Source organism: Miniopterus natalensis (assembly GCF_054644295.1).
Source record: "Miniopterus natalensis isolate mMinNat1 chromosome 9 unlocalized genomic scaffold, mMinNat1.hap1 SUPER_9_unloc_1, whole genome shotgun sequence".
NCBI lineage: Eukaryota > Metazoa > Chordata > Mammalia > Chiroptera > Miniopteridae > Miniopterus > Miniopterus natalensis.
The window spans coordinates 99,895-127,345 of NW_028269916.1; the positions used below are offsets into that span (position 1 = coordinate 99,895).

At 51.8% G+C, this 27,451-nt stretch overlaps 1 protein-coding gene across 1 annotated transcript; it reads right to left on the bottom strand.

Annotated features, from left to right (window-relative positions):
- Positions 1-1,716: 1,716 nt before the first annotated feature.
- On the bottom strand, positions 1,717-5,078 carry LOC107544330 (myosin regulatory light polypeptide 9). Its single transcript, XM_016222189.2, has 3 exons — positions 4,872-5,078; positions 2,761-2,922; positions 1,717-1,886 (listed from the first exon to the last, which is right to left on the bottom strand). The coding sequence occupies exons 1-3, from the start codon at positions 5,053-5,055 to the stop codon at positions 1,717-1,719; spliced, it is 516 nt and encodes a 171-aa protein (XP_016077675.2). The 5' UTR covers positions 5,056-5,078.
- Positions 5,079-27,451: the final 22,373 nt, after the last annotated feature.

Here is a 27,451-nt window from a genome sequence, read left to right on the forward strand (position 1 = left end):
TCTCCATTCCATTGATAAATTTGTCTATCCCTTAACCAATGTGGTTAGGGAACCACATGTCCCAGCCTTCTTCCTCGAAGGCCTTTGGTTCCATGGTGGCTCTGCAGAATGACCTGTGACCCTGGTGTCGGGCCTGCGTGACCAGGGTTCTGGGACTCCCCTTAGGGCCAGCTTGCAGCTCAGTGTTGGGTCACTCAGGGACCACAGTCTGGGGCCAGGGTCAAGGGTGTGGTTGGGACTGAGCCTGGGGCAGTACTTGGGGCCCAGTTGGAACTTGTTTGGAGCTGGCTCTGTGTGGAGTTAAGGTCAGGGACTCATGGGGCTCACTTTGGAGGCAAGAGGGGTTTTGTGGGGTTCTTTGTTGGGGTAAGGTGGGATGTGTCCAGTCCTGGCCTGAGCCCCATGGAGGGTCCTGAAGGCGGGGTCCAGTCCTCCCTGTGCCCCACATACACTAAGTGACCTTAGGCAGTCCCTGCCCTTCTTAGTTCTCTGTTCACTCCGCCAATATTTCCACTCCTCCTAAGCCCCAGGCACTGTTGTGTGTCCCCACCATTCAAATGAACAGGGATCCCAGCTCTGCCCGCCTCATTGCATGTGGGATGTAAAAAGCTGTGGCTGGTTGTATTGCTAGTCATGTGGCTAAAATGATCCTCTAGCCATGGTGGGTGCAGTACAGAGCAGCCCTGGTGGCTGCCTGGAGCTGACCTCAGGAATCCATTAAACCAGCTCATTCCCACCTCCATCTCTGAGCTACTGGGACATGCCCTTCTCAGTTTCCAGTCTCTGTTTTTCTAGGAGCACTGAGGTGACCCTGGAGATCTAGGCTCTAGTCCTAAAGGCTGCATGACCTTGACCCCTGCCCCCACAGAGGCCCAGAACCCTCCACTGGGATTTGCTATGGTGATTCTTGTGGGCCCTCCCCACTCAGCCCCCTCCCTCCCAGGAGGTCATTTCCTGCAGCACCTCTGTCCACTCCCCACTGCTGGTCTGGTCTCAGCTGAACCTTGGGTGTGGGGGGTGGAGGGGAGGAATCGGCAGCCACTGGGGATGGGAGGAGAGGGTGGGAGGTTGTTTGGAGTCTAGGGGGTCCCTTATTTCACAGACCACAGACACACGGACCCAAAGCAGTGCTCAGCCTTCTATTAAGAGACTCCGCCTCTCCTGGGAGGAGCTCTACCCTACAGCATGTCTGGGGCATACCCCCGGTGGGATGGGGGTGGTTCTGGGGTAGAGCAGAGGGGAGGGCTCTGTCATCCTCGGAGAAGGGACTGTGGTGAGGTTTGTGAGTTTGTGGCAGTGTCTGGGAAAGAGCTTTCATGCCCTACATGGGGTGCATGTGAAGTGGTGTCCCAGAGCCGGACACCAGGGCCCTTCCTGTGGGGACAGCCAGGGAATGGGCAGGCAACAACTGAGCCTGGGCTCTCCTTCCAGACCTTCCCTGGGTACCCCCAGACCCAGCCCTCTGGCCCAGCTCCCTAGATCTAGATGATACTTTCTTGGAGGGTCACAGTGGGCACACCTGCCTCACAGTGGCTGTGTGACCCTTGCCTGGCACTGCTCTCTCTCGGCCTGTTTCCTCCACTGGGAGCTGGGCCCCTAACCCCTCAGAGGGAGACTCCCCTGAGAGGGTCCTGTGGGCATGGAGCAGGTGCAGGCTGTGTGTGTGGGTAGCAGGTGGCTGGGACGGGGCCTGGACATGGGGTCCCGGGGACCTAGTCATCTTTGTCCTTGGCACCATGTTTGAGAATGCGGTGTGAACTCCACATAGTTGAAGTTGCCTTTCTTGTCAATGGGTGCCTCGCGGTACATCTCGTCCACCTCCTCATCTGTGAAGCGGTCGCCCATGGTGGTAAGCAGCTCCCGAAGGTGATCCTCGTGGATAAAACCTGGGGGCGGACCAAGGGCCACGAGACACAGGGACTCAAGCTGGGACACAGCCAACATCCCCTATCCCCTCAGCCCCCAACCTGTCCTTGTAGACCTTGCAGCAGGGTGTGTGTGGGGGGGAGGGGGACAGGAAATGACCTAGCCCTGGACTCTGCTCAGTTTGAGCTTGTCAGGGCCCCAGAAGGAAGAGTTCTGCAGTAGGTCTGCGAGGTATTTCTGTGGGGAACTTGGGGCTGAGTATAGGGGGGCTTGGTATGTCCTGCTTTAAGAGCATGAGCCCCAGAGTTCTACTGCCTGAATTTGAATGCTGATCCCCCTTCTTCCTAGCTGTGTGACTTTGGGTAAGTTACTTACCCTCTCTGTACCTGCTTGAACTGGAAAATGAGGATGAAAACAGTGCTGTGAAGGTAGTGGAAAATGTTCTGAGCACACTTAGGCCTGTGGTCCCCAAGAAACTATTGAAACTACTACTGCCAGCCTCCCTCTGGCCTGTCCCTGGGAAAAACTAGCTGTGGGACAGGAAGTCCTTCTGAGGATTTGAAGATGTGGGCTGGTTTCTGTACCTTGTTGGCCAAAAGGGCCTGGAATGGTTTGGTTTCTGGAGAGATCTAAAAGCAGAGACAGAGTGTTGGGCTAGCGGTGAACTAAGTGGGAAGCCTTGGGGAATGTGGATGTTTGGGTTTAGCATTTGGGGAGAGAACAGTGTGTCTCTTACAGTTCTGGTGCCAAAACCAACAGGGGGTGGTTTCTGTTCTGGCCTGTGGGGACAGGGGCCCTGAAGCCTAGCATGACCCGGCTCCACTGGCATACATGGGGGTACCCTAGGTGAGGTGCTCAGCCCTGCCCTGTCCAGGCCTCCAGGAGATTGCCCACCTGAGGCCTCCTCATCGAAGCAGGCAAAGGCGTTGCGGATCACGTCCTCGGGGTCCGTGCCATTCAGCTTCTCCCCAAACATGGTCAGGAACATGGTGAAGTTGATGGGCCCAGGGGCCTCGCTCATCATGCCCTCCAGGTACTCGTCCGTGGGGTTCTTCCCTGTACAAGTGGGGCATTCGTGCCTGTTTCTGTCCGCCCCTGTCCGCCTCCCTGACCCTCCCTCCATGGCCCAGTGTGAAGGTCCTACAGACAGGTGGTAGGAAGTTTTATAAACTGTCAAGCATCTTGCTGGGCAGCCAGCTGGCTGGCTGCTCCCTCCCTGGGGTTCTCCTGGGGGCCTTGATGAGTCTCCTCCACTGGGCTGGATATCAGAGATGGGAAGTGCTCTTGAACATGGAAGAGCCACTGTTTGCTGACTGCTCACTGCGTCTAATGCTTCACCTGCCTTATTGCATTTAACTTGGCATCACCCTGCGAGGTCGGTATTCTTGTACCCACTTCACAGGTGTGGACTGAGGCACAAAGGTGAGGTGACTTTGGTCACATGCAAGTAAAGAGTGAAACCGTTATTCAAACCTAGGCAGCTAGACCCTGGATTCCACGTAGTTTCAAAAGTGGTTAAAACAGTGAGGTTTGGTTTCACATAGGCTCTATGCCTCAGTTTCCCCTGTCTCTTAGGAGAGTTATGAAGATGATGAAGGCAATGGTTGTAAAATGCACATAATGATTAGCACAGCCCTATGGACTCATATCAACTGCTGAGTTCAAATCCTAGCTCTACCACTTAAGAGCTGTGTGACCTTAGGCAAATTACTTAACCTCTCTGGGTTTCTGTTTCCTCATTTGTAAAGTGGGAATGATAGTCACATCCACCCAATAGAATTGCCATGAGATTTAAGATTGCAAAGATTTAAGATTTAATGCCTGCAGAGCTTCTTGTTATTTTATTTGCTGCTCTTGTTTTTTAACCTGAGGGTGATGTTCTTAACCAGAAGTCATGACTGATCAGTGGATTCACTGACCTGAGCTACAAACAGGAGTGGGGTTTTTCTGTGTAGACACCCGGGGCTGTCATCAAGTCTCTGGGGTTTAGGGCCCTGGATGTGGGGTGCTGCTGCATAAATGGGAAGGAATCTTTGTGTCCCTGCCTCATCTGAGCCTCACTCACCCTGCTATGTCCCCACAGATGGCTGAGGCCTGGAAGGAGCTGTGACATCAGGACCCACAAGCCCCTCCCCTCATCAGGCCTCAGTCCTCCTCTCTGCCCTCGTGACTTCCTTGGGGGGGGGAACCTTCAAGTGAGTCTGGCTGGAAGCTGGGAGAGGTTTGGCACCCAGGGTGGGATGTGTCTGATGTCAGCCCTCCTACTCAGGGTTGCCCAGTCTTCCCATCAGACCCCTTGGGAGTGCATGAGGGCCCCAGGTACCAAGTGGGGCTACCCAGCTGTGAGGGGCAGTGCCAGGGAATGACACAGGCCTATGTGGCCCTAGAGCTTTGGGAGATGTTCCCACTTGGATAAAGGGGGCACCAGGAACTGGACTGCACGTGAGGAGGGCTGTGGGGCAGGGCCACAGGCTAGGGTGGTGGTGTCTGGAGGCCTGGCCCCTGGACCTCAGTTTCCCTATCTGAGCAGTAGGAATTGTATTAGATTTCTGAGCCCTTTCAGCTCTAAGATTCTGATTCTGGGGAAGTCACTGGAGTCAGAGAGGCTCTGAGAGCCTGGCACGGGTGACCTCTGAAGGAGCAGAGAGGTGCTCTGGTCTCCCCTCTAGGCCTCAGTTTCCCTATCCATACAATAGAATGTCTGTGCAGTTGAGATTTTCTTCTAGTTGCTGACCCCTTTCTTTAAATGAAATGGCACCAGGCAGCCCAATCCATACATCTCCCTGAGGCAGTTCTGCCCTGGAGTGAGCCTGTCTGGGTTCATATCCAGCGCCAAACTGCTGTGCCTCAGTTTCCCTATCTGTTAAGTGGAGAAAGTAATGGCATCTACTCTCCAGGGTGGGTACCACATGTGACTACACAGGAAATGCTCCATAGTGATGAGCAGACCCATAGCCTACTCCCTTCCCAGGCCCACTTAGACAGCCCCCCCCATCCCTGCTCACCCAGTGATGCCAGCATGTCATGCAAGTCCTCCTTGTCAATGAAGCCATCTCGGTTCTGGTCGATCATGTTGAAGGCCTCTTTAAACTCCTGGATCTGGGACTGGTCAAACATCGCAAAGACATTGGATGTGGCCCGCTGTGGGCGCTTCTTGGTGGTCTTGGCCTTGGCCCTCTTGCTGGACATCTTGGCTTCAGGTGGGTGGGGCTTCCCTGCAGGAAGTGCATGTGGAGGGAGAGCCTGTGACCCTGGGCTAGACTGGCTGCCAGTGGGGGCCTGGCATCCAGGCCTCCCACAGGCTTGGGGCTCTTGCCACTCAGCTCATCCCAAAGCAGACATGCAGGGCCCTTAAACAACCTCCTCTGCCTGTGAGTGAGTTTCCTCATCTGGCACTGGGGACATGAGGAGGGCCCAGCAAGAGCAATTAACTGGCTTAGTGCCCGAGAATGGTGCCTGGAATGGTGCCAGGCTGGAGTACGCTATTTTTACTGTGACTGGGTAAAACGCTTAGGATTGGGTTCCATGCCAACCATTTTTGTGCTTATCTCCTTTAATCCTTAATAGCATTTACACCCTGTCCATCTCTCAAGTGACAAGGTGGGGCTCCCTGCCATCCTCAGCAGGAAGGAGCTGGATCTGTGGCCCTGAATTCCTGACATTCCTCTTCCTCTCTCCTCCTCCCCATCCCTCTGTGCTTCCGGCTCTGGAGGTTTTGAAAGGCCAGTGCTCTGGCGGGTTCCCCTCCCCACAGCTGCCCACACTGGACCAGCTCCTAGGTGGGTGACAGACTGATTTGGGCCCCACTCCTTGTTCTCATTTCTCAGTGCTTATAGGGGCATGAGGCTCCCCCAGGCTGAGAACCCCAGCTTCTTGTCACCCTTGTTTAGACCTGGTCTTTTAGCCTCTAGCTAGTCTCTCCCATTCATACAAACTGAGACCAGCACCTGTCACTTTACCTTGAAGCCCTCCAAGGTTCCTGCCACCACCTAGAGCAAGTCTGGGCCTCTCAGCCTGGTATTTAAGGCCCTTCTCTCTGGTTGACCACGGGAGCCCACACTGTGTCCCTCCTGCTGTCTGTGATCCTGCTCAGCTAGACCTTTAGCTGTACCCTAGATACCCCCAGACTTTCCTTCTTGTTCCTTCCCCCTGGGATGTGCTTCCTTCTCCAGCCCAGGTCTTGAGACACCCTTGGGGAGCAATTTCCCACCTCTGCTCTGACAATCAGCACATAAAGGTCTCTTCCTCAGTCAGTCTGGCTGCCATAAGTCCGGATGCACACCAAAGCCCACAGTGAGGCCAAGAGATGCTTGTTTATTGAATGACTATGAGGGCAACTGTGGCTGGTTTACTGCTTCCACTGTACAGATGGGGAAACTAAGGCCCAGCAAGGGGCTTTTTCCCTGAACCCTTGTATGGCTTATGGGGACTGCCCCTAAAGACAGAGTGCTTGTGTGCCCCTCAGCTGGGGCTGTTTTGGGCCTGGCCAAGGCCCAGGCTGCTGCCCCCTCTTTCCTCTGTGCTGAGCCCCTTGATCCAGAGCCTCCAGAAAGCCTTCTCTGCTTTTCTTTTTACCCCAAATCATGTGGTTGTGAGTGCTCCTCAAGCTGTCTCCAGACCTCTGTCCTATGATCATGTTCAAGTCATTCTCAGGGTTTGGCCTTTGAGATCTTACATCCTGAGTTGGGACCCTCGCCAGCCCCAGTCCTTCCCCAGAGACCACAGCTGCCTCTAGTCATGAGACACTGGCTGCTGTGTCCCACTTGGCCAACACACCTGGCCCTCACATGCTCTGGGGGAAGGTAGACAAAAGCCCTTCACACCCATGAGTGGCATGGTGCCAGAGGCAGGGAGTACCATCCTCTCCTGTGGTTTAGTGCTTTTAGGGGCCCAGTCCTTCCCTGAGCCTAGTGTTCTTCTGGGAATTTTGACTGATGACACCTACAGAAGGCAGCCAAGGAGAAGTCCGTTGCACCCAACAGAGGCTGTGATGGTCATCACCACTTGTGTCTGCAAAGCTCTAGAGCAGACATGGCCAGGAGGAGAAAGCCATGGCCAGAGGAAGGAGTGGCCACTGCTCTGATGGGCCACTCTGCTTTCAAAGCTGAGAGCATGGAACTTTACAGTTTGTCCATTCTAAAACTCTTGGGAAGCAGGGTAGGTAGGGAAGGTGCGGAGCCCCACTGTGCAGTTAAAAGAACTGAGACTTAAGGGAAGTGGAGTGCCCATGAGAGGGGTGGAGTCAAATAGGAAGCCAGGACCCCAGGACTAGGCTTGGATCAGTGGGTGGCAAATGGTCCTTGGTGCCCTCCAGGCCTGAATCGCAAAGGAAACATATACCCTAAGAGGCTCATGGCGGGTCTGCGGCAGCTGAGGGCTCTGTGTGACCAGAGACAATTTCTAGGCTTGGTTGAGGGCCTGGGGTCAGAGACAGGCTGGGCCCCTAGCCCTGGAGCCATCATCTGCCCTGACTGGGGATCCTGGACACTAGGGATCAGATGTAGTTATTACTTGGCCAAGCTGTAACTAGATGCCACCTTCCCCCCATAACGGCAAAGATAAGGCCTGTGTCCCCCATTACCTCATGGTCCCTGTGGCTGGCAGTGCCAGATGCCTTGCTCCTCAACTCACCGCATCTGAGGCTGAGTTATGTGACTAAGAGCAGCCAGAGTAGCTGGATGGCTGGGGAAGAGCAGGACCCAAGTCTCTTGTCCAGCCCCCAGGGCTGAGCTCCCCCCCTAGGGGTGAGCCCACAGGGCTCTTGGCAGGCCTTCCCCACCCAACAGGCACAAATGGGCAGATGGCCCAGAGCCCAGAAGCCCAGATGCATGGCACACAGCTTTGGTGCCTATGGGGTGGGGTTACCCCATCCATCCCTCCCTCCTGCCCCAGGACAAGGATGCTCTGGAGGGGTCTCAAGGAGCCTGACGGGGCTGTTTCCCGTCTGGGACACACATGGGTCTGCTGGGACAGGGAACACCTGCGACCACAATTCCCTCCCCTACCCCCGGGCACCCCGCAGCGCTGGGCTTGGCGACTACCTCCACAGCAAAGGGCCGGGCCGACAGTCTTCCTTTGCCAAAGGACCACTGGTTCCCAGAACTCAGAACAGTCCCCTGCTGCCCGACCCCCGCCAGAACCCCTGTCGGACCCGAGCCACCTCGCGGCCCGAAGTCCCCGCCCAGAGACTCTCGGGCATCCCGGCCCAGGGGCCGCGCCAAGTTCCAGCCCCGCCGTCAGGCCGCCCCCCTGGACCACCCGGCGGCACCCACCTGGCGCGGGGAAGGCACTCTTTCGGTCGGTGCGTGGAGCTGGTGCGGAGCCGAGGGCAGCCCGGGCCGAGGGGCAGGGCTGGGCTGGGGCCGGGGCGCGGATCCCCGCCTTCCAAGGCCTGAGAATGCGCGCCGCGGGGCGGGACCGCCAGCCCGTCCGGCCGTATTTGGCCTCTGCCCACGGCTGGGGGGCGGGGGGCGCTACTGCTGACTCCCCCATGGGGCTTCCTGCCACTAGGGGCTCCCCGCTCCGTGGCAGATGGGGGAGGTGATGAGGTGAGTCCGCCCCACGGCCTGCGGAGGGGGATTTATCTGGGCCGCCCCCTCCTTTCCAGAGAGGCAGGCAGACTGTCCCGGCGCCTCCGGTTCGCAAGACCCCAGCCGCCAGCTTCCCACCCGAGGCCCCACTGCCCCGCGCCGTGCCTGGGAGGGGGGGAGGGGGAAGGGGGAGGGGGAAGGGGAGGGGGAAGGGGGAGGGGGAAGGGGAGGAGAGGGGAGAGGGAGGGGGAAGGGGAGGAGAGGGGAGAGGGAGGGGGAGGGGGGAGGGGAGGAGGGGGAGAGCGAGAGGGAGGGGAGGGGAGGGGAGGAGGGGGGAGAGCGAGAGGGAGGGGAGGGGAGGGGGAGGGGGGGAGAGCGAGAGGGAGGGGAGGGGGAGGGGAGGAGGGGGGAGAGCGAGAGGGAGGGGAGGGGAGGGGGAGGAGGGGGGAGAGCGAGAGGGAGGGGAGGGGAGGGGGAGGGGGGAGAGCGAGAGGGAGGGGAGGGGAGGGGAGGAGGGGGGAGAGCGAGAGGGAGGGGAGGGGGAGGGGAGGAGGGGGAGAGCGAGAGGGAGGGGAGGAGGGGGGAGAGAGGGAGGGGAGGGGAGGAGGGGGGAGAGAGGGAGGGGAGGGGAGGAGGGGGGAGAGCGAGAGGGAGGGGAGGGGGAGGGGAGGAGGGGGAGAGCGGGAGGGGAGGGGGAGGGGAGGAGGGGGGAGAGCGAGGGGGAGGGGGAGGGGAGGAGGGGGGAGAGAGGGAAGGGAGGGGGAGGGGAGGAGGGGTGAGAGCGAGGGGGAGGGGGAGGGGAGGAGGGGGGAGAGAGGGAAGGGAGGGGGAGGGGAGGAGGGGGAGAGCGAGAGGGAGGGGAGGGGGAGGGGAGGAGGGGGAGAGCGGGAGGGGAGGGGGAGGGGAGGAGGGGGGAGAGCGGGAAGGGAGGGGGAGGGGAGGAGGGGGGAGAGAGGGAAGGGAGGGGGAGGGGAGGAGGGGGAGAGCGAGAGGGAGGGGAGGGGGAGGGGGGAGGGGGGAGCGCGAGAGGGCGGGGAGGGGGAGGGGGGAGGGGGAAGGAGGCGGTTGGGGGCGGGGAGGGGAGGGCTCCCTCCGCCAGACCAAGCATGCTGTTTTCTATCCCAGAGAAGAGGCGCTTTGGAGAGGAGGCGCTGTCCCCCTGAGAAGGGCCGCCACCCAGGCCCCTGCGGGTGTGGGTGCGGGGCGCCAGGCCCGCGCTGGTGACGGCGCACCCGTAAAGGGGGCGGGCGGTGGGGAGGCCTGGGGGGTGCGGCCCTAGAGAGCCTGGTAGCGCCTCGGAGCCAGCGCGAGGGGCAGGGGCCCGGGGGCCACCGGCACAACCTCCGGGCGGCTCCCAGGCGGGCGTCGCGGCCTGTGCATCATGCTCGCCCCTTAGCCCCTGTCTGGACGCCGGCCCCTCTCGCAGACAGACGTTCCAGGGGAGCTTTCCCACACCCAGTTCCTCTGCAGGCAGTGACGGGCGCGCCTGCCCGCTGCGCTGGGTGCTGGGGAGAGACGGAGTCAAGTCCACGGGCTCGGGAAGCGTTTGTTCTCGTGTAGGGAAAAAACAACGCACAAGTAGCTACGTGGCTTGGAGGGTACAAATAAGTACCTCGGAGGGGGATAAAACAGGGTGAGGAGGGAGGAATAGGGGCTGGGGGACCTGAAGGAAAGCCAGCGCAGTGAGCGGGTCAGAAGCCCTGTCCTCGAAACTTGCCCAGCTCATGCCAAGGGGCAGCAGGAGGACAGTGTGACTGTGGGGAGGGAGTGAGGGGAGAGGGTGGGAGATGAGGGCTCAGACGCAGCAAGGACCTACCCCAGGGCTTCTTAGAGGCCACATCAAGACATCAGAGTTCTGAGCAGAAGAATGACATGATGTGGCTTATGTTTCCACTGAATCCCTCTGGGCGTTGTGTTGAAAATGGACTGGACCGGCACACATTTGAGCCAAAGCGGGGAGACTCAGTGAGGAGCTCCTCCACCAGAGATGTGTTCAGACTGGTGTGGAGCAGTGGAGGAGGGGAGAAGTGTTTTGAAGTTACCTCCAACAGGGTGTGCGTGTGGACTGTAACGTGTGTGAAAGAGTCACAGATGACTCCAAGGGCTTTGGTCTGAGCAAGTGGAGGAGAGCTGCCATTTTCTCAGAGGGGTCTGCTATGGAAGGAGCAGGAGTTCTGTTTTGGACAGATTAATTAAAAAAAGAAATCTTTATTGATTTCAGAGAGAGGAGGGGAGAGGGTGAGAGAAAGGAACATTGATGATGAGAGAGTCTGATGGGCTGCCTCCTGCATGCCCCAGACTGCGGATCGAGCTCACAACCCTGGCATGTGTCCTGATCAGGAATGGAACTGGGATCTCCTGGATCCTAGATCAGTGCTCAACCACTGAGCCACGCCTGGCTGGGCAACAGGTTAATTTTTTAAAACTATTTCACACTTACAACGAAGTTATAAAAACTAAAAAGAGCTCCCATATACCTTCACCCAGATTCTCCAAATGTTAATGTCAGGCTTTATGATGTTTTTGCTGTGTGTGTGAAAATAACAAAATTTACCATTTTAACCACTTTTAAGCGTGTAGTTCAGCAGCGTTGAGTACATTTGCATGACCCAACAGTCACCATCACCCATCCCTAGAGCCTTTTCACCTTCCCCGGCTGACACTCCCCACTAAGCAGTAGCTTTGTTTTCCTTCCCCAGCCGCTGGGCAGTTGCCATTCTGCTTTTGGTCTCTATGAATTTGTCCACTCGAGGTACCTCATGTAAGTGGAGTCATACAGGATATTTCCTTTTCTGACTCACTTATTTCACTCTGCATAACGTCCTCAAGGTTCATCTGTGTTGTAGCCTGTGTCAGAATTTCCTTCTTGAAGCTAAATACCATCGATTGCGTGGAGAGACCACATTCTGCTTGTTCACTCATCTGCTGGTGGACATGGGAGTCGTTTCCACCTTTTGGCTACTGTGAATAACGGTGCTGGGAACATGGGTGTGGAAATATTTTCTTTTCTTTTTTTTAACTTTTAATAGCATTTATCACAACAAATTGTTTTTATTTTTATTTTGTAAGTTTTATTCACTTATGTATTTTTGACATTAAACATTTTTAATTACAGTTGATGTACAATATTGTATTAGTTTCAGGTGTACAACCCAGTGATTAGACATTTATATAATTTATAAACTGAGCACCATGATAAAGTCTAGTACCCATCTGACACTATACATAGTTATTACAGTATAATTGACTGTATTCCCTGTGCTGTACTTCACATCCCCATGACTATTCTGTAACTATTAATTTGTTCTTCTAAATCCTTTCACTTTTTTCACCCGTCTCCCAACCCCTCTCCCGCCTGGCAACCTTCAAAATGTTCCCTGTATCTGAGTCTCTTTCTGTCCTGCTGTTTATTATTTTTTTTTATTTGTATTTATTTTTAAAAAAATTATTGATTGGTTTTAGAAAGAGTGGAAGGGAGAGAGAGAGAGAAAGAGAAACATGATTTGTTGTTTCATTCATCCATGCATTCATTGGTTGATTCTTGTATGAGCCCTGACCAGGGATCAAACCCGCAACCTTGGCATATTGGGACGATGTTGTAATCAACTGAGCTATGAGCTACCCACCCAGGGCTGTTTATTATTTAGATTCCACATATAAGTGAAATCATCTGGCATTTGTCTGTCTCTGTTTGACTTATTTCACTCAGTACAATACCCTCTAAGTCCATCCATATTTTTGCAAATGGCAAGATAGTTTTCTTTTTTATGGCTGAGTCATATTCCATTTTATGCACCACTTCTTCTTTATCCACTCATCTGTTGATGGGCACTAAGTGGAGTTGCTGGTCCTTCTTGGTCTCTTGTTACAGCCTTTGTTTTAAAGTATATTTGGTCTGGTATAAGTATTGCTACCCCAGCTTCTTTGTTTGTTTGTTTCCATTTTCATGAGATATCTTTTTCCATCCCTTTACTTTCAGTCTGTGTCTTTTGATCTGAAGTGAGTCTCTTGTAGACAGCATATGCAAGGATCTTGTTTTATCATCCATTCAGTAACCCTGTGCCTTTTGATTGGAGCATTTAGTTCATTTGCATTTAAAGTAATTGTTGATAGATATATACTTATGGCCATTTCATTCATATTTTAAATCTTAATTTTTTTATTTTGAAAGCATGTTTATTATATCTGGGGACAGTGAAACAGGGAAGGGCTTAGTTTAGAAGAAGCAACAGGAAAGAGCATAGACGGGGCTGCTTTGGCTCACTAAGAAGTCAGAGAAAAGGAAAAGGGGGCCTTGGAGACAGGGTCAGAAGGTTAGCCTGGGATGAGCTGCTGCTGCCCATTGCTCCCCTGGTTGCAGGTCTCGTAGGGTCCCTTGGAGTTTAGGAGATGCATGCCTGAGGGGAAGGGAAAGGTTTGGGCTTGCTCCTGGGAGGAGGAGTGCGCGCCTCTTCTTTTTACAGGAGACTCTTTAATAGTTCTTGTAATACTGGTTTGGTGGTGATGAACGCCTTTACCTTTGTATTGCCTGGGAAGCTTTTTATCTGTCCTGAATGATAACTTTGCTGGGTAGAATAATTGCAGTTTTAGGTCCTTGCTTTTCATCACTTTGAATATTCCTTTTCTTTTTCAAATAAAGGGATTTTAGCAAATCCTGAGGTGGGGGAGAGGGAATGAATTTTTAAAAAAAAAATATTTTTTAACTGATTTCTTTAGAGAGAGAGAGAAAGGGAGAGAGACACACATTGATGAGAGAGAACCGATTGGCTGCCTCCTGCATGCCCCTTACTGGGGATCAAGCCCACAACCTAGGTATGTGCCCTGACTGGCAATTGAACCAGTGACCTCTCTGTGTAGGGTACAATGCTCAACCAACTGAGCCACACAGACCAGGGTACTTTGATATTCCTTGCCAATACCTCTGGCCTGAAAGGTTTCTGTTGAGAAATCCGCTGACAGTTTTATGGGAGCTTGCTTGTAGGTAACTAACTGCTTTCTCTTGCTGCTTTTAAGAGAAACATCGATGTGAGAGAGACACATCGACTGGTTGCCTCCCTCAGGTGCTCAATTGGAGATGGGGCGCAAACTCGCCACCCAGGTATGTGCCCTTGACCACGAATCAAACCCCCGACCCTTTGGTGTATGGACTGATGCTCTAACCACTGAGTGACACTGGCTGGGGCTTGTTTTAAAGATTTTAGGAAAGTATGAAGCATGCAAGAGAGGACGCTTGTATGGAAAAACCACTGAAAACAGTTTTGGTGGGCCTACAGGTTGGATAGGGTAGGCTCTCAGGAAATCACCAGGTCAGGGCTAACAGTGTTACCAAGGTTAATGGGAACCCAGATGTGGTGCTGGTCTGCCAACTCTGTGGGGAAGGGCTCAGAAGGGCAATAGTGGTCTCTGCCCTCAGTTCAGTATGGGAGAAAGCTGCCCCTCCAGCCCTCATCTTGAAGTCAGACAGTTCAGTTCCTCCACATATGTCCCCGGCACCTTTTGAGCTCCTACCCCAGTGTTGGAGCTCAGAGCAAGTGAGTCTGAGTAAGTCCATGCACAGGCCTTTTAAGAGGAACCTCTGAGACTCCAGCAGCCTCTGTGTCATTCAGCCACACCCCCCCTGGTTTTCACAGCCAGAAGATATGGTGGCCTCTCTTCCTGGCAGTGGAAACCTGGGATGGGTGTTCTGATGTGGGGCCAGGACCCCTCACACCTCATGTGGACCTCCAAAGCTGAGATATCCCTCCTGATGATTAACCGCCAAAGTGGGTGTGGGATCAGCCCAGTTCTGCGTCTTCAACTCTCCTACCATTTAGCTTCTTTATATCCATAGTTGTAGAACTTCTATTTAGCTAGATTTCAGGTAGATATGAATGATGGTGGTTCTGTAATATAGTTGTAATTATTTTAATGTGGTGGTGGGAGGTTTCAAGTACTGCGTTTACTATGCTGCCATCTTGACACGGCACTACAAATGTCTTTTTTTTTTAATTTTAATTTTTTATCCTTATCTGAGGATATTTTCCCCATTAGTATTCAGATAGAGTAGAAGGTAGAGAAAGAGACAGACAGAGAGACAGACAGAGAAAAAGAAACATCAGTATGAGAGAAACATCCTTATGTGCCCCAACCAGGGAGAGGGATGGAACCTACAGGCCAGGTACCTGACCTAGGCTGAAATCCAGCTGAGAAAACTTCAGTCTTCAGGCCAGCACTCTAAACAATGACGCAAACAGACTAGGGCTACAAAGATATTTGGAATCCTTGTTTTTATATAACACTAAAACCTTAAAAAACCCTAAAACACTAAAAATGGATAAAACACTAAAAACCCCTAAACATAAAAACTTTTAATCCTAAAACTGCATAACCCTAAGACCATAACACCAAAAGAACCCAAAATACTAAGACGAAGTAACACTAGGAAACTATAATGATAAGATCCTACAAACATAAAATTCCATAATAGTAACAACAGGTAACCCTAAGCTTAACACAGATCCCTACGCTGAAATTAACCCTGAACCTAATACCACATACCCGTGGCCCTAACCATAATTCTACTCTTAAGACTAAACCTAAACCTAAATCTAACTCTAACCCTAAACCTAACCATGACCCTAGGTATAAACATTACTCTAATCCTAGGCCTAATCCAAACCTTAACCCTAACCCTAACCCTAGGTTCAATCCTAAACCTAACCGGCTCTCTAACCCTAGCCCTCAACATAAACCTAACCCTAGGTCCAATCTTAACCCTAACCGTCTCTCTAACCCCAGCCCTCAACATAACCCTAACCTTAGGTCCAATCCTAACCCTAACCGTCTCTCTAACCCTAGCCCTCAACATAACCCTAACCCTAGGTCCAATCCTAACACTAACCGTCTCTCTAACCCTAGCCCTCAACATAACCCTAACCCTAGGTCCAATCCTAACCCTAACCGTCTCTCTAACCCTAGCCCTCAACATAACCCTAACCCTAGGTCCAATCCTAACCCTAACCGTCTCTCTAACCCTAGCCCTCAACATAACCCTAACCCTAGGTCCAATCCTAACCCTAACCGTCTCTCTAACCCTAGCCCTCAACATAACCCTAACCCTAGGTCCAATCCTAACCCTAACCGTCTCTCTAACCCTAGCCCTCAACATAACCCTAACCCTAGGTCCAATCCTAACCCTAACCCTAGCCGTCTCTCTAACCCTAGCCCTCAACATAACCCTAACCCTAGGTCCAATCCTAACCCTAACCGTCTCTCTAACCCTAGCCCTCAACATAACCCTAACCCTAGGACCAATCCTAACCCTAACCGTTTCTCTAACCCTAGCCCTCAACATAACCCTAACCCTAGGTCCAATCCTAACCCTAACCCTAACCCTAGCCGTCTCTCTAAACCTAGCCCTCAACATAACCCTAACCCTAGGTCCAATCCTAACCCTAACCGTCTCTCTAACCCTAGCCCTCAACATAACCCTAACCCTAGGTACAATCCTAACCCTAACCGTCTCTCTAACCCTAGCCCTCAACATAACCCTAACCCTAGGTCCAATCCTAACCCTAACCGTCTCTCTAACCCTAGCCCTCAACATAACCCTAACCCTAGGTCCAATCCTAACCCTAACCGTCTCTCTAACCCTAGCCCTCAACATAACCCTAAACCTAGGTCCAATCCTAACACTAACCGTCTCTCTAACCGTAGCCCTCAACATAACCTTAACCCTAGGTCCAATCCTAACCCTAACTGTCTCTCTAAACCTAGCCCTCAACATAACCCTAACCCTAGGTCCAATCCTAACCCTAACCGTCTCTCTAACACTAGCCCTCAACATAACCCTAACCCTAGGTCCAATACTAACCCTAACCGTCTCTCTAACGCTAGCCCTCAACATAAACCTAACCCTAGGTCCAATCCTAACCCTAACCGTCTCTATAAACCTAGCCCTCAACATAAACCTAACCCTAGGTCCAATCCTAACCCTAACCGTCTCTCTAACCCTAGCCCTCAACATAACCCTAACCCTAGGTCCAATCCTAACCCTAACCGTCTCTCTAACCCTAGCCCTCAACATAACCCTAACCCTAGGTCCAATCCTAACCCTAACCGTCTCTCTAACCGTAGCCCTCAACATAACCCTAACCCTAGGTCCAATCCTAACCCTAACCGTCTCTCTAAACCTAGCCCTCAACATAACCCTAACCCTAGGTCCAATCCTAACCCTAACCGTCTCTCTAACCATAGCCCTCAACATAACCCTAAACCTAGGTCCAATCCTAACCCTAACTGTCTGTCTAACCCTAGCCCTCAACATAACCCTAACCCTAGATCCAATCCTAACCCTAACCGTCTCTCTAACCATAGCCCTCAACATAACCCTAAACCTAGGTCCAATCCTAACCCTAACCGTCTCTCTAACCGGAGCCCTCAACATAACCTTAACCCTAGGTCCAATCCTAACCCTAACTGTCTCTCTAAACCTAGCCCTCAACATAACCCTAACCCTAGGTCCAATACTAACCCTAACCGTCTCTCTAACCCTAGCCCTCAACATAACCCTAACCCTAGGTCCAATCCTAACCCTAACCGTCTCTATAAACCTAGCCCTCAACATAACCCTAACCCTAGGTCCAATCCTAACCCTAACCGTCTCTCTAACCGTAGCCCTCAACATAACCTTAACCCTAGGTCCAATCCTAACCCTAACTGTCTCTCTAAACCTAGTCCTCAACATAACCCTAACCCTAGGTCCAATCCTAACCCTAACCGTCTCTCTCACCCTAGCTCTCAACATAACCCTAACCCTAGGTCCAATCCTAACCCTAACCGTCTCTCTAACCCTAGCCCTGAACATAACCCTAACCCTAGGTCCAATCCTAACCCTAACCGTCTCTCTAACCCTAGCCCTCAACATAACCCTAACCCTAGGTCCAATCCTAACCCTAACCGTCTCTCTAACCCTAGCCCTGAACATAACCCTAACCCTAGGTCCAATCCTAACCCTAACCGTCTCTCTAACCCTAGCCCTCAACATAACCCTAACCCTAGGTCCAATCCTAACCCTAACCGTCTCTCTAACCCTAGCCCTCAACATAACCCTAACCCTAGGTCCAATCCTAACCCTAACCGTCTCTCTAACCCTAGCCCTCAACATAACCCTAACCCTAGGTCCACTCCTAACCCTAACCGTCTCTCTAACCCTAGCCCTCAACATAACCCTAACCCTAGGTCCAATCCTAACCCTAACCATCTCTCTAACCCTAGCCCTCAACATAACCCTAACCCTAGGTCCAATCCTAACCCTAACCGTCTCTCTAACCCTAGCCCTCAACATAACCCTAACCCTAGGTCCAATCCTAACCCTAACCGTCTCTCCTTCCCTAGCCCTGAACATAACCCTAACCCTAGGTCCAATCCTAACCCTAATCGTCTTTCTAACCCTAGCCCTCAACATAACCCTAACCCTAGGTCCAATCCTAACCCTAACCGTCTCTCTAACCCTAGCCCTCAACATAACCCTAACCCTAGGTCCAATCCTAACCCTAACCGTCTCTCTAACCCTAGCCCTCAACATAACCCTAACCCTAGGTCCACTCCTAACCCTAACCGTCTCTCTAACCCTACCCTCAACATAACCCTAACCCTAGGTCCAATCCTAACCCTAACCGTCTCTCTAACCCTAGCCCTCAACATAACCCTAACCCTAGGTCCAATCCTAACCCTAACCGTCTCTCTAACCCTAGCCCTCAACATAACCCTAACCCTAGGTCCAATCCTAACCCTAACCGTCTCTCTAACCCTAGCCCTCAACATAACCCTAACCCTAGGTCCAATCCTAACCCTAACCGTCTCTCTAACCCTAGCCCTCAACATAACCCTAACCCTAGGTGCAATCCTAACCCTAACCGTCTCTCTAACCCTAGCCCTCAACATAACCCTAACCCTAGGTCCAATCCTAACCCTAACCGTCTCTCTAACCCTAGCCCTCAACATAACCCTAACCCTAGGTCCAATCCTAACCCTAACCGTCACTCTAACCCTAGCCCTCAACATAACCCTAACCCTAGGTCCAATCCTAACCCTAACCATCTCTCTAACCCTAGCCCTCAACATAACCCTAAACCTAGGTCCAATCCTAACCCTAACCGTCTCTCTAACCCTAGCCCTCAACATAACCCTAACCCTAGGTCCAATCCTAACCCTAACCGTCTCTCTAACCCTAGCCCTCAACATAACCCTAACCCTAGGTCCAATCCTAACCCTAACCGTCTCTCTAACCCTAGCCCTCAACATAACCCTAACCCTAGGTCCAATCCTAACCCTAACCGTCTCTCTAACCCTAGCCCTCAACATAACCCTAACCCTAGGTCCAATCCTAACCCTAACCGTCTCTCTATCCCTAGCCCTCAACATAACCCTAACCCTAGGTCCAATCCTAACCCTAACCGTCTCTCTAACCCTAGCCCTCAACATAATCCTAACCCTAGGTCCAATCCTAACCCTAACCGTCTCTCCTTCCCTATCCCTCAACATAACCCTAAACCTAGGTCCAATCCTAACCCTAACCGTCTCTCTAACCCTAGCCCTCAACATAACCCTAACCCTAGGTCCACTCCTAACCCTAACCGTCTCTCTAACCCTAGCCCTCAACATAACCCTAACCCTAGGTCCAATCCTAACCCTAACCGTCTCTCTAACCCTAGCCCTCAACATAACCCTAACCCTAGGTCCAATCCTAACCCTAACCGTCTCTCTAACCCTAGCCCTCAACATAACCCTAACCCTAGGTCCAATCCTAACCCTAACCGTCTCTCTAACCCTAGCCCTCAACATAACCCTAACCCTAGGTCCAATCCTAACCCTAACCGTCTCTCCTTCCCTAGCCCTCAACATAACCCTAACCCTAGGTCCAATCCTAACCCTAACCGTCTCTCTAACCCTAGCCCTCAACATAACCCTAACCCTAGGTCCACTCCTAACCCTCACCGTCTCTCTAACCCTAGCCCTCAACATAACCCTAACCCTAGGTCCAATCCTAACCCTAACCGTCTCTCTAACCCTAGCCCTCAACATAACCCTAACCCTAGGTCCAATCCTAACCCTAACCGTCTCTCTAACCCTAGCCCTCAACATAACCCTAACCCTAGGTCCAATCCTAACCCTAACCGTCTCTCTAACCCTAGCCCTCAACATAACCCTAACCCTAGGTCGAATCCTAACCCTAACCGTCTCTCTAACCCTAGCCCTCAACATAACCCTAACCCTAGGTCCAATCCTAACCCTTACCGTCTCTCCTTCCCTAGCCCTCAACATAACCCTAACCCTAGGTCCAATCCTAACCCTAACCGTCTCTCTAACCCGAGCCCTCAACATAACCCTAACCCTAGGTCCAATCCTAACCCTAACCGTCTCTCTAACCCTAGCCCTCAACATAACCCTAACCCTAGGTCCAATCCTAACCCTAACCGTCTCTGTAACCGTAGCCCTCAACATAACCCTAACCCTAGGTCCAATCCTAACCCTAACCGTCTCTTTAACCCTAGCCCTCAACATAACCCTAACCCTAGGTCCAATCCTAACCCTAACCGACTCTCTAACCCTAGCCCTCAACATAACCCTAACCCTAGGTTCAATCCTAACCCTAACCGTCTCTCTAACCCTAGCCCTCAATATAACCCTAACCCTAGGTCCAATCCTAACCCTAACCGACTCTCTAACCCTAGCCCTCAACATAACCCTAACCCTAGGTACAATCCTAAACCTAACCGTCTCTCTAACCCTAGCCCTCAACATAACCCTAACCCTAGGTCCAATCCTAACCCTAACCGTCTCTCTAACCCTAGCCCTCAACATAACCCTAACCCTAGGTCCAATCCTAACCCTAACCGTCTCTCTAACCCTAGCCATCAACATAACCCTAACCCTAGGTCCAATCCTAACCCTAACCGTCTCTCTAACCCTAGCCCTCAACATAACCCTAACCCTAGGTCCAATCCTAACCCTAACCGTCTCTCTAACCCTAGCCCTCAACATAACCCTAACCCTAGGTCCAATCCTAACCCTAACCGTCTCTCCTTCCCTAGCCCTCAACATAACCCTAACCCAAGGTCCAATCCTAACCCTAACCGTCTCTCTAACCCTAGCCCTCAACATAACCCTAACCCTAGGTCCAATCCTAACCCTAACCGTCTCTCTAACCGTAGCCCTCAACATAACCCTAACCCTAGGTCCAATCCTAACCCTAACCGTCTCTCTAAACCTAGCCCTCAACATAACCCTAACCCTAGGTCCAATCCTAACCCTAACCGTCTCTCTAACCATAGCCCTCAACATAACCCTAAACCTAGGTCCAATCCTAACCCTAACTGTCTGTCTAACCCTAGCCCACAACATAACCCTAACCCTAGATCCAATCCTAACCCTAACCGTCTCTCTAACCATAGCCCTCAACATAACCCTAAACCTAGGTCCAATCCTAACCCTAACCGTCTCTCTAACCGTAGCCCTCAACATAACCTTAACCCTAGGTCCAATCCTAACCCTAACTGTCTCTCTAAACCTAGCCCTCAACATAACCCTAACCCTAGGTCCAATCCTAACCCTAACCGTCTCTCTCACCCTAGCTCTCAACATAACCCTAACCCTAGGTCCAATCCTAACCCTAACCGTCTCTCTAACCCTAGCCCTGAACATAACCCTAACCCTAGGTCCAATCCTAACCCTAACCGTCTCTCTAACCCTAGCCCTCAACATAACCCTAACCCTAGGTCCAATCCTAACCCTAACCGTCTCTCTAACCCTAGCCCTGAACATAACCCTAACCCTAGGTCCAATCCTAACCCTAACCGTCTCTCTAACCCTAGCCCTCAACATAACCCTAACCCTAGGTCCAATCCTAACCCTAACCGTCTCTCTAACCCTAGCCCTCAACATAACCCTAACCCTAGGTCCAATCCTAACCCTAACCGTCTCTCTAACCCTAGCCCTCAACATAACCCTAACCCTAGGTCCAATCCTAACCCTTACCGTCTCTCCTTCCCTAGCCCTCAACATAACCCTAACCCTAGGTCCAATCCTAACCCTAACCGTCTCTCTAACCCTAGCCCTCAACATAACCCTAACCCTAGGTCCAATCCTAACCCTTACCGTCTCTCTAACCCTAGCCCTCAACATAACCCTAACCCTAGGTCCAATCCTAACCCTTACCGTCTCTCTAACCCTAGCCCTCAACATAACCCTAACCCTAGGTCCAATCCTAACCCTTACCGTCTCTCTAACCCTAGCCCTCAACATAACCCTAACCCTAGGTCCAATCCTAACCCTAACCGTCTCTCTAACCCTAGCCCTCAACATAACCCTAACCCTAGGTCCAATCCTAACCCTAACCGTCTCTCTAACCCTAGCCCTCAACATAACCCTAACCCTAGGTCCAATCCTAACCCTTACCGTCTCTCCTTCCCTAGCCCTCAACATAACCCTAACCCTAGGTCCAATCCTAACCCTAACCGTCTCTCTAACCCTAGCCCTCAACATAACCCTAACCCTAGGTCCAATCCTAACCCTAACCGTCTCTGTAACCGTAGCCCTCAACATAACCCTAACCCTAGGTCCAATCCTAACCCTAACCGTCTCTTTAACCCTAGCCCTCAACATAACCCTAACCCTAGGTCCAATCCTAACCCTAACCGACTCTCTAACCCTAGCCCTCAACATAACCCTAACCCTAGGTCCAATCCTAACCCTAACCGTCTCTCTAACCCTAGCCCTCAATATAACCCTAACCCTAGGTCCAATCCTAACCCTAACCGACTCTCTAACCCTAGCCCTCAACATAACCCTAACCCTAGGTACAATCCTAAACCTAACCGTCTCTCTAACCCTAGCCCTCAACATAACCCTAACCCTAGGTCCAATCCTAACCCTAACCGTCTCTCTAACCCTAGCCCTCAACATAACCCTAACCCTAGGTCCAATCCTAACCCTAACCGTCTCTCTAACCCTAGCCATCAACATAACCCTAACCCTAGGTCCAATCCTAACCCTAACCGTCTCTCTAACCCTAGCCCTCAACATAACCCTAACCCTAGGTCCACTCCTAACCCTAACCGTCTCTCTAACCCTAGCCCTCAACATAACCCTAACCCTAGGTCCAATCCTAACCCTAACCATCTCTCTAACCCTAGCCCTCAACATAACCCTAACCCTAGGTCCAATCCTAACCCTAACCGTCTCTCTAACCCTAGCCCTCAACATAACCCTAACCCTAGGTCCAATCCTAACCCTAACCGTCTCTCCTTCCCTAGCCCTGAACATAACCCTAACCCTAGGTCCAATCCTAACCCTAATCGTCTTTCTAACCCTAGCCCTCAACATAACCCTAACCCTAGGTCCAATCCTAACCCTAACCGTCTCTCTAAACCTAGCCCTCAACATAACCCTAACCCTAGGTCCCATCCTAACCCTAACCGTCTCTCTAACCGTAGCCCTCAACATAACCTTAACCCTAGGTCCAATCCTAACCCTAACTGTCTCTCTAAACCTAGCCCTCAACATAACCCTAACCCTAGGTCCAATCCTAACCCTAACCGTCTCTCTCACCCTAGCTCTCAACATAACCCTAACCCTAGGTCCAATCCTAACCCTAACCGTCTCTCTAACCCTAGCCCTGAACATAACCCTAACCCTAGGTCCAATCCTAACCCTAACCGTCTCTCTAACCCTAGCCCTCAACATAACCCTAACCCTAGGTCCAATCCTAACCCTAACCGTCTCTCTAACCCTAGCCCTCAACATAACCCTAACCCTAGGTCCAATCCTAACCCTAACCGTCTCTCTAACCCTAGCCCTCAACATAACCCTAACCCTAGGTCCAATCCTAACCCTAACCGTCTCTCTAACCCTAGCCCTCAACATAACCCTAACCCTAGGTCCAATCCTAACCCTAACCGTCTCTCTAACCCTAGCCCTCAACATAACCCTAACCCTAGGTCCACTCCTAACCCTAACCGTCTCTCTAACCCTAGCCCTCAACATAACCCTAACCCTAGGTCCAATCCTAACCCTAACCATCTCTCTAACCCTAGCCCTCAACATAACCCTAACCCTAGGTCCAATCCTAACCCTAACCGTCTCTCTAACCCTAGCCCTCAACATAACCCTAACCCTAGGTCCAATCCTAACCCTAACCGTCTCTCCTTCCCTAGCCCTGAACATAACCCTAACCCTAGGTCCAATCCTAACCCTAATCGTCTTTCTAACCCTAGCCCTCAACATAACCCTAACCCTAGGTCCAATCCTAACCCTAACCGTCTCTCTAACCCTAGCCCTCAACATAACCCTAACCCTAGGTCCAATCCTAACCCTAACCGTCTCTCTAACCCTAGCCCTCAACATAACCCTAACCCTAGGTCCACTCCTAACCCTAACCGTCTCTCTAACCCTAGCCCTCAACATAACCCTAACCCTAGGTCCAATCCTAACCCTAACCGTCTCTCTAACCCTAGCCCTCAACATAACCCTAACCCTAGGTCCAATCCTAACCCTAACCGTCTCTCTAACCCTAGCCCTCAACATAACCCTAACCCTAGGTCCAATCCTAACCCTAACCGTCTCTCTAACCCTAGCCCTCAACATAACCCTAACCCTAGGTCCAATCCTAACCCTAACCGTCTCTCTAACCCTAGCCCTCAACATAACCCTAACCCTAGGTCCAATCCTAACCCTAACCGTCTCTCTAACCCTATCCCTCAACATAACCCTAACCCTAGGTCCAATCCTAACCCTAACCGTCTCTCTAACCCTAGCCCTCAACATAACCCTAACCCTAGGTCCAATCCTAACCCTAACCGTCTCTCTAACCCTAGCCCTCAACATAACCCTAAACCTAGGTCCAATCCTAACCCTAACCGTCTCTCTAACCCTAGCCCTCAACATAACCCTAACCCTAGGTCCAATCCTAACCCTAACCGTCTCTCTAACCCTAGCCCTCAACATAACCCTAACCCTAGGTCCAATCCTAACCCTAACCGTCTCTCTAACCCTAGCCCTCAACATAACCCTAACCCTAGGTCCAATCCTAACCCTAACCGTCTCTCTAACCCTAGCCCTCAACATAACCCTAACCCTAGGTCCAATCCTAACCCTAACCGTCTCTCCTTCCCTATCCCTCAACATAACCCTAAACCTAGGTCCAATCCTAACCCTAACCGTCTCTCTAACCCTAGCCCTCAACATAACCCTAACCCTAGGTCCACTCCTAACCCTAACCGTCTCTCTAACCCTAGCCCTCAACATAACCCTAACCCTAGGTCCAATCCTAACCCTAACCGTCTCTCTAACCGTAGCCCTCAACATAACCCTAACCCTAGGTCCAATCCTAACCCTAACCGTCTCTCTAACCCTAGCCCTCAACATAACCCTAACCCTAGGTCCAATCCTAACCCTAACCGTCTCTCCTTCCCTAGCCCTCAACATAACCCTAACCCTAGGTCCAATCCTAACCCTAACCGTCTCTCTAACCCTAGCCCTCAACATAACCCTAACCCTAGGTCCACTCCTAACCCTCACCGTCTCTCTAACCCTAGCCCTCAACATAACCCTAACCCTAGGTCCAATCCTAACCCTAACCGTCTCTCTAACCCTAGCCCTCAACATAACCCTAACCCTAGGTCCACTCCTAACCCTAACCGTCTCTCTAACCCTAGCCCTCAACATAACCCTAACCCTAGGTCCAATCCTAACCCTAACCGTCTCTCTAAACCTAGCCCTCAACATAACCCTAACCCTAGGTCGAATCCTAACCCTAACCGTCTCTCTAACCCTAGCCCTCAACATAACCCTAACCCTAGGTCCAATCCTAACCCTAACCGTCTCTCCTTCCCTAGCCCTCAACATAACCCTAACCCTAGGTCCAATCCTAACCCTAACCGTCTCTCTAACCCTAGCCCTCAACATAACCCTAACCCTAGGTCCAATCCTAACCCTTACCGTCTCTCCTTCCCTAGCCCTCAACATAACCCTAACCCTAGGTCCAATCCTAACCCTAACCGTCTCTCTAACCCGAGCCCTCAACATAACCCTAACCCTAGGTCCAATCCTAACCCTAACCGTCTCTCTAACCCTAGCCCTCAACATAACCCTAACCCTAGGTCCAATCCTAACCCTAACCGTCTCTCTAACCCTAGCCCTCAACATAACCCTAACCCTAGGTCCAATCCTAACCCTAACCGTCTCTCTAACCCTAGCCCTCAACATAACCCTAACCCTAGGTCCAATCCTAACCCTAACCGTCTCTCCTTCCCTAGCCCTGAACATAACCCTAACCCTAGGTCCAATCCTAACCCTAATCGTCTTTCTAACCCTAGCCCTCAACATAACCCTAACCCTAGGTCCAATCCTAACCCTAACCGTCTCTCTAAACCTAGCCCTCAACATAACCCTAACCCTAGGTCCAATCCTAACCCTAACCGTCTCTCTAACCCTAGCCCTCAACATAACCCTAACCCTAGGTCCAATCCTAACCCTAACCGTCTCTCCTTCCCTAGCCCTGAACATAACCCTAACCCTAGGTCCAATCCTAACCCTAATCGTGTTTCTAACCCTAGCCCTCAACATAACCCTAACCCTAGGTCCAATCCTAACCCTAACCGTCTCTCTAACCCTAGCCCTCAACATAACCCTAACCCTAGGTCCAATCCTAACCCTAACCGTCTCTCCTTCCCTAGCCCTGAACATAACCCTAACCCTAGGTCCAATCCTAACCCTAATCGTCTTTCTAACCCTAGCCCTCAACATAACCCTAACCCTAGGTCCAATCCTAACCCTAACCGTCTCTCTAAACCTAGCCCTCAACATAACCCTAACCCTAGGTCCAATCCTAACCCTAACCGTCTCTCTAACCCTAGCCCTCAACATAACCCTAACCCTAGGTCCAATCCTAACCCTAACCGTCTCTCCTTCCCTAGCCCTGAACATAACCCTAACCCAAGGTCCAATCCTAACCCTAACCGTCTCTCTAAACCTAGCCCTCAACATAACCCTAACCCTAGGTCCAATCCTAACCCTAACCGTCTCTCTAACCATAGCCCTCAACATAACCCTAAACCTAGGTCCAATCCTAACCCTAACTGTCTGTCTAACCCTAGCCCTCAACATAACCCTAACCCTAGATCCAATCCTAACCCTAACCGTCTCTCTAACCATAGCCCTCAACATAACCCTAAACCTAGGTCCAATCCTAACCCTAACCGTCTCTCTAACCGTAGCCCTCAACATAACCTTAACCCTAGGTCCAATCCTAACCCTAACTGTCTCTCTAAACCTAGCCCTCAACATAACCCTAACCCTAGGTCCAATCCTAACCCTAACCGTCTCTCTCACCCTAGCTCTCAACATAACCCTAACCCTAGGTCCAATCCTAACCCTAACCGTCTCTCTAACCCTAGCCCTGAACATAACCCTAACCCTAGGTCCAATCCTAACCCTAACCGTCTCTCTAACCCTAGCCCTCAACATAACCCTAACCCTAGGTCCAATCCTAACCCTAACCGTCTCTCTAACCCTAGCCCTGAACATAACCCTAACCCTAGGTCCAATCCTAACCCTAACCGTCTCTCTAACCCTAGCCCTCAACATAACCCTAACCCTAGGTCCAATCCTAACCCTAACCGTCTCTCTAACCCTAGCCCTCAACATAACCCTAACCCTAGGTCCAATCCTAACCCTAACCGTCTCTCTAACCCTAGCCCTCAACATAACCCTAACCCTAGGTCCAATCCTAACCCTTACCGTCTCTCCTTCCCTAGCCCTCAACATAACCCTAACCCTAGGTCCAATCCTAACCCTAACCGTCTCTCTAACCCGAGCCCTCAACATAACCCTAACCCTAGGTCCAATCCTAAACCTAACCGTCTCTCTAACCCTAGCCCTCAACATAACCCTAACCCTAGGTCCAATCCTAACCCTAACCGTCTCTGTAACCGTAGCCCTCAACATAACCCTAACCCTAGGTCCAATCCTAACCCTAACCGTCTCTTTAACCCTAGCCCTCAACATAACCCTAACCC

Excerpts from the sequence above, each read along its gene's own strand:
- LOC107544330 (XM_016222189.2), bottom strand. The coding sequence starts at position 5,055 with ATGTCCAGCAAGAGGGCCAAGGCCAAGACCACCAAGAAGCGCCCACAG. Across the intron at positions 2,923-4,871 it reads TGACATGCTGGCATCACTGG|GGAAGAACCCCACGGACGAG; the intron begins GTGAGCAGGGAT and ends CCACTTGTACAG. Across the intron at positions 1,887-2,760 it reads CTTCGATGAGGAGGCCTCAG|GTTTTATCCACGAGGATCAC; the intron begins GTGGGCAATCTC and ends GTCCGCCCCCAG.